The sequence below is a fragment of the Dicentrarchus labrax genome, unplaced genomic scaffold (assembly GCF_905237075.1).
Source record: "Dicentrarchus labrax unplaced genomic scaffold, dlabrax2021, whole genome shotgun sequence".
In the NCBI taxonomy this organism is placed as follows: Eukaryota; Metazoa; Chordata; class Actinopteri; family Moronidae; genus Dicentrarchus; species Dicentrarchus labrax.
Genome location: NW_026136709.1, coordinates 14,814,219 through 14,827,436, shown reverse-complemented (window position 1 = coordinate 14,827,436; position 13,218 = coordinate 14,814,219). Strand labels below are relative to the sequence as shown.

At 41.7% G+C, this 13,218-nt stretch overlaps 2 protein-coding genes across 2 annotated transcripts; both read left to right on the top strand.

Annotated features, from left to right (window-relative positions):
• Positions 1-250: 250 nt before the first annotated feature.
• Positions 251-6,896, top strand: agtr1b (angiotensin II receptor, type 1b). Its single transcript, XM_051410599.1, has 2 exons — positions 251-545; positions 4,810-6,896. Exon 2 carries the CDS (start codon positions 4,916-4,918, stop codon positions 6,005-6,007), a length of 1,092 nt encoding a protein of 363 aa, XP_051266559.1. The 5' UTR covers positions 251-545; positions 4,810-4,915; the 3' UTR covers positions 6,008-6,896.
• Positions 6,897-7,154: 258 nt separating this feature from the next.
• Positions 7,155-12,648, top strand: cpb1 (carboxypeptidase B1 (tissue)). Its single transcript, XM_051410593.1, has 11 exons — positions 7,155-7,314; positions 7,995-8,070; positions 8,414-8,538; positions 8,691-8,790; positions 8,879-8,980; positions 9,091-9,195; positions 9,284-9,394; positions 9,516-9,606; positions 10,280-10,482; positions 11,876-11,960; positions 12,280-12,648. The coding sequence occupies exons 1-11, from the start codon at positions 7,250-7,252 to the stop codon at positions 12,465-12,467; spliced, it is 1,251 nt and encodes a 416-aa protein (XP_051266553.1). The 5' UTR covers positions 7,155-7,249; the 3' UTR covers positions 12,468-12,648.
• The last annotated feature ends 570 nt before the right edge of the window (positions 12,649-13,218 follow it).

Sequence of the window (13,218 nt, the reverse complement as noted above, 5' to 3'; positions counted from 1 at the left end):
AATTGAAACACCCTCAAAAGATTGTGCAACAGGCCCCAGATTTGGCGCTTTAATCGGCCACACCTGTCAAAATTAGCAGTAAATTTCACACGAAGGAGAAAATGAGTGATTAAAAGCAGACATTAAGAGAGAGGTAAGAGAGATGGTGGTTGGGATGTAGGGTGAAAAGAGGAGGAGGAGGAGAGAAGGGAGCAGGAGGCGGAGGAGAGGTGCTGTTGTGTAAGATCTTGTGTGTGTTTGTGTGTGCGCAGACTGTTGGCCACAGAAAGAGATGGGCTAGGACAATACGTAGCTGGCTGGCTCCAATATAATTCATTCATCATTGTAGTGTGTGTGTGTGTGTGTGTGTGTGTGTGTGTGTGTGGAGAGTAGTAGGGGTGGGGGGTGTGTGTTAGTGTGTTTGTGTGTCAGACGGTATTCCTGCTCGTCTCGCTCCACCAGTTAAGTTAAATCAGAGGCAGTCACTGGCACACTGCGGTGGTCTCTCTATGTCTCTGTCTGTCCTGCTCTGAAAGCATCAACAGCCTCCTGGTTCAGCACCACAGGTAAGGGCTCACGTTACCTCATTCTCAGGAAGATGTTTTTACCAACTTTAAAAATAAATACATTTGCCAGTCTTTGTAAGTCTTTAAACTCTTTAAATGTAACTTTCTGTAATAGCCTCTCTCATTGGATTAATACATTTTAACCTGTTGCTTTTAGTTGTTCCATCAGCAGCACCAAGAGGTTTCAGTTTATGTAAATATTTATCTCATAAGGCCTGTGTTGAAAATCAGTGATATAACCATGGGAACCCACACAATATAGCCAATGGAAAGATGTTAGAGGCATTCACAGATTTAATTGGCGCTACCTATTGTTGCTGTTTGTTCAAGTTGTTCAGGTGAAAGTCCTGTGTGTACAGAGCCTTTCAAACAACCTCTGTGGCTGTGCGGTAGGCATGGGAAGAATCCAGAACTGCATTATGCAAACTATACGAAGAGAAGGATGGAGTCTATAGTAAAGTTTACATAGTCTCATATTCCCATAGAGAATTAGATCCACTTCCTGATAAACAGTAGCTGTGCTCTCCCTAAAAATCCTCACTTATGAAGAATCTAATCCTCAAACAAGCTGGGGATATAGGGGATGGTGAATAGCAGGGAAATGTAATTGAATAAAAACAGGTGAAATTTAATTTGAGAGAGACTGGTATTAAACTGTTGAAGAAAAGAGAAATAGAGTGATGACACTTGAGAATGAACATGTCGAGGAAGAGAAGTAAAGAAGTCATGGCTTCCCTCCGAGGTTAATCAGAGTGAAGGCTGCTCAGCATCATGCTTTTAAACCAAGAGATTTGTAGGGGTTTCACTTTTGTAGGCGCTTACTTTCCCCCCTAAGGTTTGAATGTTTTGAGACAAAAGATATTCTGAGAGCCAGTAAAAGTGTGTTATTTAATATAATCTGAAAATATTATATATTTAGTTTTGTTACTGTACAAGATGCCGGTGGCATATTTAATAAAATACCGTACAGGAAATGAAGCAAAGCTTTACAGGCTGTAGTTTGTGCTGTTTAATTGTGTCACATAAAAGCACAGTTTTATAAACAGAAAAATGCAGACATGGTTTCTGAAGCCAATATTTCCATTAGCCCCTTTCCTGCAAGCAGAAGTCAAGTCCTCATTTAGTCCATGGACACTGTCACTCTGTGACACACACCCACACACGCTTAATCAAAACCTTCTGTTCTTTCTCTTTTTGAACATTTATGCATGAAATGCATGTATTTTAAATGATGACGTGTGTTGATTTGGTGCATCAAAAAAAATTGCACTTAACTTCATTGCATGGCACCACCATACTTCAATGAGTTCCTTTAGACATCAGTAAGTTTACTCTTGGTCAAGTTTCCTACTTCAAAAGCTCTTCAGCTGAAGTGACACCCATGTAAGTTGAGACAGAGACAAAGGAGGCTGCGGTTGAGGTGCGCTACTCTTTAAGACACCCATATTTTTACTCTACAAGGAGTAATGGTGAGAAATTAAGCTGTAATACTGTTTAAAGACTACCATTTGGTCATGGTGGGTAGCTGGGTATTACATTTGTATTCCTGTAACATGTTAGAAGATACAGGAAAAGGTGAGTGTACAACAACAGGAAGCACGCGTCGCAATGTTCTGTTCAAACAGGCCTGAAACGAGGCCTAAACGAGAGGATCATAATGAGGTGGTGTGCCGCTTGTAAGATTAACCTTACTTCATAATGGGCTGATATAAATCATTAACTCCATCAACCAGACATTTTAGTGGCTCTCTCTATGGGCAGCCAGATGGTGGTGCTCATGTCAGAGCAGCCGGGCGCTCAGGCCGGGGGCAGCCTCAGATAGCTCTGTTGATGGGAACCACGATTCGATCCAAGCCAAGTCTAACTCGGCTAGCCAGGACCGGGAACTTTTCTGGGTTTAACTTTTTAGGAAATTCCCATGATCCTAAGAAAGAGGCTGCATTTAAATACCCCAGAATAGGATTAGAAATGGAATGTTGCTACTGTGCACTGTGAGGCAAAAATGTCCCCAAACTTCCTCCTAATCATGATTTTATCATTCATTGTAAGCAGCTGTGTGTTTGCAAACAGTCCATTGTTGTGTCCGAGAGGATGCAGCTTGCTCTTGGACCCTGTGAAGTGGTTGTTTACCTTCCTGTCTGTGGTCACCCAGGGTTTATGGCTGTCATTCAGTAATGTGCCATCTCCCTCCGAGCTATAGCTCACTGGACACAGCTTCACTAAATCACCTGCTTCCGAGTCGCCTTCTGCCTCTGCCATCTCACCTTTATTATGGGGCTCACTTACATATATAGGCAGCAATAACTTTCAGCCTTGTTTATAGTTACTGCCCACAAATGTCCCCTCGCCTTGAGCATCTCCCTCATGGAAAAATACTGGTTGAAATGCCACTGGGACCAATAGTGGTAAAAGGCACGTATTGTCGGTTTTCTCCCATATTTCCATTTGCGGTCATCAGAAATCTTCTTCTCATCAAGAGATTGTCGTAAACGGTTTTAAATCCCTAAACTATGAAACCGATACTTGTTTTGTTGCTCTCTTCTGCGTAGTTTAAATTTACGGCCCCCCACTGTTATAATCATTAAAGAAAGACAACACATGTACAGTAAATCCAAGCAATGACATCTGTGTTGGTGCTTTACCCTACCTACTGCACCACGGCCTGTGCGGGAAACTCGCAGAGATATTTCATTATTCTGTTGCCCTTGGCACCCACACATCTTCCACACTCAATAATCCCCCCACATCTGCAACCGATACAGTTGTTGCTTTAGTGCACTGAGAGTCTTTCAAAGAATCCATCCACTGAAACCTGGTGGAAAATGAGGAGATCTTTGACTTGGAGATAAAATAGTTCTACTGGAAGGGCTCAGACTGTCTTAATGCCAACCAGAGGGCAGTAGGAATGCAGATAGGGAATGTTTTTTAAAGTGCATTCAATAAGTAGTCCACAGTAGCTGTAAGAGCAACAGCAGCTGGATTTCTGCAAAAGCAAAAGGCAGTTTTAAATATTTTTTGAACAGATATATATGTGGGCTAGCTGAGGTGAAACTATATTTATTAATATATTTTCTATCGTATATCATTGTACACTGTCAGTTGTGAGATGGAAAGAGAGTAAAATCTTGAAGCTAGAATGCCATCTTGTGGCAAGACACCTGCTTAGTCAAAATGCTAATCAGAGTATTTCCATTTCTATTATGGCAGCTTATACAGCAGACTACATTTTATACAAAATATTCAACCTTATATTCCAACACATAAATATTGTTGTTTCATTATCTGTATATGTTATTTGCCCACTTTTGAGCTCCAAATTCAGAGCATGTTTTTCCCCTGGCAACTGATTTTGATGTAGCCACAAACATGTTGTCATTTTCATGTAATTAGCAGCAGAAACTATCTTTGCAGCTATAGTAATAGCATACATCAGGCTTATGCTAATATTATTACATCAGCTCCACTAATGGTGCTCACTAAGCCTTTCTATTAAACATAAAGACTATCAACAAAGGGGAGAATTTGTTTTTTACTCCCATTTCACATTCTGCTTGTACAAATGAAGCAAAAACTAGCCCTGAGGCAAATTTTCCGCAGCACGCAGGTTTGATTTTCTCACAGAGCAAAGTTTCCACAGAGCCGAATCCCTGCTGTCCTGTTTGTTTAGGTGTGTGCTGATTAGAAGTTCTCATGCTGGGTACAATGTATCTCAGCACACCAAGGGTTTGAAACGTGACATGTCTTTTACAGTGACTGGAGCCTCAACCGTCTCTTTCTCCCCCCACCCCCTCTCCCTCAGTACCTCAGTGTTTAATGGTGTTGTTACCCAAGCTCGCACTTTGCCATGCAGTCTTCATTAACACAGGTCATAACACAAGGCATAAATGTTCTCCTTCCGGGTGCTGACAGTCCACCCAGATGGACGGACCATTTGATAAACACTGTACAGTTTTACTGTTGCCATTCATTAGCCGAGAGACGATTTAAATGAGAAGGGAGAATGCAGAATGTCTGAATAATGATGTTTCAAAGGGCATTTTTGGAATATTGAATAACATACAACATCTGTTTTTCATGGCTTCTTATTTTACAGAAATAACATAAAGCGTCAGGATGGCTTTAATGTGCAGGTCTTTAATGAGCTGGTGTAGGGTGAGCACTTTCATGGGTGCTCGTGTGGATTAGCGTTTATGGGCCATGCCAGCGGTAATGATGGCTCTTCCCCTAGACTGCCTGTGACATTTTTGTTGTGTTTCTTTTATAGGACTCGCTGAGGCCCTCGCCCAAGGCCTGTATCAGTCACCACAGACGCACCCCGCCGACAGGGCCCCCTGTTTAAAAGTCCCAGGAACTGGCACTAAAAAGGGAAAATGCAGAATATAACGGCAGGAGCGACAGAAGGGATAGCTCTGACATGCGGCATGTCTGGAAGCCATGAATTCATCTTCACCCTGGTACCCATCGTCTACGGCTGTATCTTTGTCATCGGCATTGTCGGAAACAGTATGGTAGTGGCTGTCATCTACTGCTACATGAAGCTCAAGACTGTGGCCAACATCTTTGTGCTCAATCTTGCTGTTTCTGACCTTACCTTTCTTATTACTCTACCCATGTGGGCCACCTTCACCGCCACAGGCTATCACTGGCCCTTTGGAGGATTCCTGTGCAAAGCCAGTGCAGGGCTGGTGATTTTTAACCTTTACACCAGCATCTTCTTCCTGACAGCACTCAGCATCGACCGTTACCTTGCCATCGTCCACCCAGTAAGATCGCGCAGGTTCCGCACTGTGGTGTACGCACGCATCACCTGTGTAGTGATCTGGCTCTTTGCCTTTGTGCTTAGTGTGCCCACAGCACTGACCAGGGATGTCCACAACATCACAAACTCTAACACTACAGTGTGTGGCATTCTGCACCCAAACATCGAAAATGCCATGAGATTGAAGGAGCTCCTGCTGGCCATCAGCTTCATGAAAAGCCTGCTGGGCTTCCTGGTGCCCTTCGTCATCATCATCACCTGTTACTGCCTCATTGGACAGGCACTGGTGGGGGCGAGACACATCCAGAAAAGCACCCGTTCCAGGGATGACGAAGTACTGCGCATGCTTGCAGCAGCTGTCCTTGCCTTCTTCTTGTGCTGGGTGCCCCATCAGGTGTTCCACTTAATGCAGTTGCACACCCAGCTGACAGTGGTGGAGGACTGTGCCATCCTGGAAATCATTGACACCGCCATGCCCTTCACCATCTGCATTGCCTACTTCAACAGCTGCGTTAACCCAATTGTATACGGCTTTGTGGGACGCAGCTTTCGCAAAAACTTACTGCGTCTCTTGCGTTGCTCACCAGGTGGAGCGACAGGGCCTCACCCGAGCATCAGCTCCAAGATGAGCGCCCTCTCTTTTCGTGCCTCTGAGGCCTTGAGCCTCACAGCCAAAAGTAAGGCCTCCACCGAAATTAAGTGAGGAAAGTAATAAAGAAAAAGGGTACAAGTTCACTCGCCCCGCTCTTTTGGTCTGCGGTTAAGGGGCCGGGGATGGCAGACATTCCATGCTTTTAAAACCCCCACTGTATTATCAAGCACTGAACCATGCAGAATGGTTGAAATGTTGTATTCATGTCTCTCTGTAAGTAAGTCCAAGAGAAATTTGCTACCTTTTGCAAGGCTTATCTGCAGAATTATTATTCATAATCCATCACATGTCACACAACAATTTAAAAAAAAATGCATCAGTGGTGAATTGCCCAGCTAAAAAAGACTATCGTATCCAGTTATTTATATAACATATGCATGTACTGCAGGATTTTGTTGCCATTGTGACTTCAGGATACAGTGCAGTAATATATTGTCCAGTGATAACCATTCTGTGTGCACAGCAGGTCTTTCACCAGTTGGAACAGTGATCAAGTGCTTATCAAAGATGCCATAGCTAAAAAAGGAAAAAAAGAAATATATATATATATATAAGCCACCCATGCATACTCTGCCAGCAGCTGTATATATGGCACAATTGATGTGATGAAAATGTAGATCATTTAATAACAATATTTGACTATGATAACTTGTACCTGTATGCTATATGTGATAATATCAAATGATGTGCTCTTTGTAATGTATAATAAGTGTTAGGATAATAAGGTTGAAATGCTGAAATGCCTATTCTGGGAGTAACATGTATGTATAAATAAGAGTGCTACACGAACACTCCAGGTAGAGTGATCATTGTCAGTATCTGTGGTGGTTGTCTTTGTGGTATTTAAACATGTTCATAGATTTGTTTTCCTACTCTGTAAGTGTACAGTTTGTGAATATATAAAAATGTGAATAAAATGGAAAAAATCCACAGTCCTAAATTGATTTTTTTCTTACCTCATATTAAAAAGAAAATCAAGTCATCCTGATTAGTCATAGAAAATGTGTCAGCAGTGACAAAACCACCCAGAAATAACAGCTGATCTGAAATTAAGCAACTATTAGGAGTCAAAATCAAGTGACCTTGGCTCAAAGCACCTCTAGCATCTATTAATCATTGACTATGCATCACGCAGGCCCTGTTCCTCCACGTAGCACCTAAAAATAACAGGTGCACTAGATCTTTTTGGGAGGATGTATGACATCTCGCTGCATCACAGATGGGGATTGGTGGATGGGCAGCAGGTCAGGGTTATAAGTGCTGTCGATCAGTGAGATCAGCCACACTTCCAACATGAGGGTCCTCCTGCTTTTCGGATTGGTGGCTATTGCCCTGGCTGACGTCACTCGCTTTGAGGGGTAAATCTCTAGTCTTTGTTAAAGCACATTATATTTGTGACACTATTGCTATAATAAATGTTTTTGGTGCTAATCATGACTTGGCATTAAGTTATGGATCCATGCACAATGACTCATGACCTGTTTACTATGTATTATAGGATGTTTTTTGCCAATACCTTGTGAACCAAATGTGTATTATATAGGTTAGCATTCTGGTTCAATGTAAACAGCCTCCCATTAATTGAAAGTATGTCAGTTTCTGTGGCCATTGGTAAACCATTTGTTAAAGAGATTGTCATGTTTATAAAACAGGTCTGTTTCATTGTAAATTGTTAGTAAGATGACTCAAACCACTTACTGTTACAAGTCCTCCCAAAAACCATTTGACCACTATAGCTATATGTAGCTGCAATTATGTATACAAACTGTTGTGTGAAGTGTGAATTTAACATGGATAAAACAGAAATAAAAAAGCGTTATTGGGTATGTCCTCTAAGAGATTTTGGGGGAAATTATGTTTTTTACATTTAAGGATGTTCTTTAAAGATACTGCCCATCTAATGCTACATGGCACCATGGCAGACATTGAACAATAAACTAAACAACCCCCCTCATTTCATTCGAAAAAGGCCAGCACTTGGGCACAAAACTGCAGCTGTTAGACTGCATCTTTTTATGATCTCTCTTTTTTTCACTAGAGAGAAAGTCTTCCGTCTGAAGCCTGTGCTTGATGAGCATGTAACCCTCATTAAGGAACTGGCTAAGAGCATCGAGGTACCTTGCTGCCTTCTTTTTCTTTTTCACACACCTTATAATGCTATCCTCACTCACTACAGGTGTTTAATGGGTTTGCTAGTGATGGAAAAGCATACACTGGACCTACTTATTTGGATCTTTCATTCACTTAATGTACATTCAGATACACAATCAATGTCTTCATGACTGCTTAGATCGCATACTATATATCTGCTGGCTCTTTGGCATCTCATATTTACTTCACAATAAGAATTTCTTTCAGCAAATCAGTTTTCCAAGTGAGAGGCTGAAAAGCTGTATTCAGATATCATATCAGAATATTTGAACATGCTCAAATGTTTGGCTTTGGCGCCATCTGCAGGTTGACTTCTGGAGCCCCGACAGTGCTGAGCTGGTGACTATTGACATTGATGTGGACATCCGTGTGCCTGCCATCTACCTCGATATTGTGTACACCATCCTGCAGCAGAATGACATCGAGCATGAGTAGGTCACAAGACAAAGATTCAAAATCATTTACAAAATGCATCGGATTTTCACTTAATCAGTACTCATGAAATTAAAAAACACCTTGAACACTAGCTCTTATTTTTCTTACATATATGTTTAAACACTTTTTTAAAATGTTCTCTCTTCAGGGTCCTTATTGAGGATCTGCAGGCTGCCGTTGATGGCCAGGCTGACAACAAGCCCACTCCCAGAACCCATAGCTACACCAAGTACAACAACTGGGACAAAGTAAGAGACAAAAAAGATCATCAGTCACAATCTCGACCCTGACTGGACTGTTATTTCCTGTTCTTATTTGTTCACCCTTTAATTTCAGGTCCAGTCCTGGATCGCCTCCATTTCCTCCTCCAATCCCAGTCTGATCAGCAAGCAGGTGATTGGAAACACCTACGAGGGACGCCCCATGACTGTTCTTAAGGTATTTCAAGACTTATCTGCCATATCAGTCCTTTGTGTTGAAGAATTTAGGATACATTGGGCAAAAATTAAATCAAGCAAATGTTTTGTGATTACTTTTAACAACCACAGCTCGGTAAGAAGTCTGGCTCCACTAAACCCGCTATCTTCATGGATTGTGGTATCCATGCTAGGGAGTGGATCTCTCCTGCTTTCTGCCAGTGGTTTGTCAAGGAGGTAAGGAAAACACCTGGATGGGCATGACAACATTTATACAGAGGTTTCTTAGGATTACAAGGAACAATTTTCTTCCAATCTTCCTCAGGCTCTGTCCACCTACGGCAGTGACTCTCAGATGACCAGCCTGCTCGACCAGATGGATGTCTTTGTTCTGCCCGTCTTCAACATTGATGGCTACGACTACACCCACAAGAGCGTATGTTACAACTGCTAGTCTAACGTAGCAGAGACTGTGCTGTCTTGTTTATATTGAAGAGTTCGTTGATTTGTTTAATTCATGTCTGACATGTTTATTTTGTCCACTTTGGGGACTTTAGAACAGGATGTGGAGGAAAACTCGCTCCAGGAGATCTGGATCCAGCTGCATTGGAGCCGATCCCAACAGAAACTTCAACGCTGGCTGGTGCAGTAAGTGCAACTTATACAAGATTAGATCTTAAAGGGGTACCCCAGTGACTTTATATTGGACTTCCGTAAAGATGGAGGGTTTATGTGATTAACAGATTAAAAAAAGAATAGCCAGATCTGTGCAGCAGAGGCCGAGATATCTTGACCTTTAGTGCGTAGTGTGATTCACACCCCAAAACCTACATTTCCCATAATGTAACTTGGTAGCATCTTTTATTTGACTAGAAAAAAGCCTTTCAAACTCCACACTTCCAGTCTGTAATGCAGTCTTGCTGTTATAAATTTGTTCTCCCACGCTTTTCTCCGACTTCTGAAAACTCCCTCCAGAGCCACATAATACATTTTATATATGTAACGGTATATATATGGTTGTATAGTACTTCTCAAGTAAATTGAACTTCATGTGTACAATCTGTGAAGTGTACCTTTAAAGGTGGGGTCAGTCATTCTAGAGAATTGTTAAGTCTCATTCCCAGGTCGTCAGATACGGTATTTGATGACCTGAGGAGCGCCCCCTGTTGTGTTGTGTGGCAGTTTGTTTCCCATTTACCAAAACCCAAAGTGTCTGTATTTGACAACCAGAATGACTGAGCCCACCTTTAAGTAAAGCCCCGGTGCAAGTAAAAAAAATCGTATGTATTAATTGTTTTCTATACTGAAATTCTCATTGCAGCCATTGGAGCCTCCAGCAACCCCTGCAGCGACACCTTCTGTGGGTACACTCCTGAGTCTGAGATCGAGGCCAAGAATGTTGCCGACTTCATCCGCCGGAACAAGTCCATCATCAAGTCCTACATCACCATCCACTCCTACTCCCAGCTGTTGCTCTTCCCCTACTCCTACACCTATGAGCTGGCTGCACACCACAGTGAGCTGGTAAGTCATCAGCTGTCATAAATGTTTATGTTGTCCATACAGCTGAGTTAGGACAGTGACTACATTAACGAAAATGCTTGGTAAATCACAATCACTATATAATTATTCATCATGGCAGTGTCACATACATCGCTATAGTGCAGTAGCCTTGTGTATACAGCCTTGCTGGAAACTATGCATTGGCAACGACACATTAGATTACCTGCATCAGACATTTTTGATTTTTTTTGGATCAATTATATCTTCATATAATGATCATCAGACAAATATCAAAGGTAAAAGTAGTGTCACTATATGGATTATATTTACAGCAGATTTTGAAATCACTCATTCACTCAAAAACATCTCTAATTGTTTTACACCTACAGGAATCATATTCACTAGAGGGTCTGATATAAATGAATATATGAATATAAATATAACAGACACAGATTATATTATCTTTGAAGGTGTTTCCAAAAGCTTAAGCAGGAATTCAACCCAGTCCCATTATGACTCTTATCTAAAGGCCACACTTAGCTGCTGCAAATCATTTACTCCCTCCTCATATGCCTCATTCTCATGGCTCTTTTACCTCTCACTGGGGTGTCCGAGGGCTGCACAGTTAACACTCACACCCTTGCTCCAGCTCTCACACTAACTGAGGCAGATCACATGTCTCTGCCTCTCTATTACTCACTTGTAATTTAAGCTCTCTTCTGACACTTTACAGAACAAAAGAACTCCGGGGATCTGTCATAACTCATCTGTCCTCCCAGAAATATCATTTCCTGCTTGTGCATTTCTCTGGGGGTTTCATTTCCTGTTGGAACTCACTGAAGCTTTTTACTGTGTTCTGTAATATCAGTAAAAATGTTTTGTTTGTACAGCAATGGATGGTGGATGCTGTATGACAACAATATATATATATATATATATATATATATATATATATATATATATATATATATATATATGTATACTGTATATATTTATTTTATATATATTGTTCTTACTACCCATTGTATTATTGTTCTGTATAGTATTGTTCCTTTATCAGCCTTTTCACTTAAAAAGCAAGACTATTTAACTTTTAAAAGAATTAATAACTCACTCTTAAACTTACAAATCTGAATTTAAAAGCTATAAAACACACAGTTGTTCAATTGATATTCTGCTGATAAAATCTTACTTGGTCTGGTATGACCAGTAGCTCATGGTGGCTGATATTAACGAACTTTACAGAGATTTTTCTGTGTAATTGACACATGTTCTCTTAACACTGAAGTTTCTAAATTCAGCGTATGAATATGAATGTGAATATTCATATGCTGTGAATATGTATGTACTATAAATAGTAAAAAATGTTTTGGTCCTTTGCACATCTGACTTGTGTTTCTTCTCTGTATTGTAGCTGAAGGTTGCTGAGGGGGCCTCTGCTGCTCTGCGTAGTCTGTATGGTACTCGCTACACCAGTGGACCCGGTGCTACAACCATCTGTAAGTACAGCGAATATTGCAGCTGCATTTTTCTCCGTAGGGAAATATTGTATTGAGAGGAACCTTGATGGTCTATTTCCACTCATAATAATATGCATTACAATGTGTTCACAATGCACAAACCTCTTTTGAGTGATGTGTCCTCTAGAGGCAACAAAAGGTAATGACTTACCATGAGAGAAAGCTATTTCTAGCAAACAAAGGATTCTTTTTTGTTTTGGCCCTCAAAAGCAGTATTTGTATGAAAACACACCCAGGCTGTCCCAGGTCATCAGCATATCCCACTCTGAATAATCCCCCTCTCCTTATCTGCCCTCAGACCCCGCTGCTGGAGGCTCTGATGACTGGGCCTACGACCTGGGAGTGAAGTATTCCTACACCTTCGAGTTGCGTGACACTGGTCGTTATGGCTTCCTGCTGCCCGAGTCTCAGATCAAGCCCACATGCGAGGAGACCATGCTGGCCGTCAAGTACATTGCCGCCTACGTGCAGAAGAACCTCTATTAAAGAGCGGAACTGCCAGGACCCCTGCCAACTCAGCTCCTCTGTACCAGCCCCCAGCCCCTCCAATCTCTCAGCCATCTCCAGCCTGTATCCATGGATACGGGCACCACCCGCCATGTTTCCTCGCTGTGCTTGACAGAATGTCAAGATGAGTGCAAACAATAAAATCAATGATCCATCCACACATGCTGAATCAATTTTTTATGTGTATATGATAATATAGTGTCTGATGGACTGAGTCTTTGTTATTTATATGAAAATATACAACAAAACAGTGATGTATGGTGAATAAAATAATGCTTACAGCCCATCACTAATAGGCCAGAAAACTTGTCTGCTACCTTCACTGTCCAAGAAAACACAATGAAACACTGAAATTGAACAATGCAAACCATCCAGTGTGTTGGCTTGAACAAGTCACTTAAACCAGGCAAATGCTTTTCAATCAAGAAAGCACACAAGCAACAAAAGCCTCCACTAATTTACTGTATCAGCCCCTTTGAACCCTGGTGATCCCTCTTGTTGAGCTGGCACTGTTCCAGCGGTGGAGGTTGGGCGGGTGGGGGTATCAGTCTTTTAAGGATTTTAGTCCAGCAGCACAGTACGTGACAACCGCAGAGTACTCCTTGGCAGCGTCTCCACTCGGCCAAGCATCTGCCTGAGTGGAGAAAATAAAGGAGCCAAAGACCAGCAGGGAATCTAACTGCACTGGCGCACATTTCTGAAGCGAAAGGTAGAAACTTAAATTAAGAAA

Bases quoted from the DNA above. Each gene is read 5' to 3' on its own strand.
- agtr1b (XM_051410599.1), top strand. From the start codon at position 4,916: ATGCAGAATATAACGGCAGGAGCGACAGAAGGGATAGCTCTGACATGC.
- cpb1 (XM_051410593.1), top strand. From the start codon at position 7,250: ATGAGGGTCCTCCTGCTTTTCGGATTGGTGGCTATTGCCCTGGCTGAC. The intron at 8,539-8,690 runs GTAGGTCACAAG...TTCTCTCTTCAG, and splicing joins CAGAATGACATCGAGCATGA to GGTCCTTATTGAGGATCTGC. The intron at 9,607-10,279 runs GTAAGTGCAACT...TTCTCATTGCAG, and splicing joins CTTCAACGCTGGCTGGTGCA to CCATTGGAGCCTCCAGCAAC.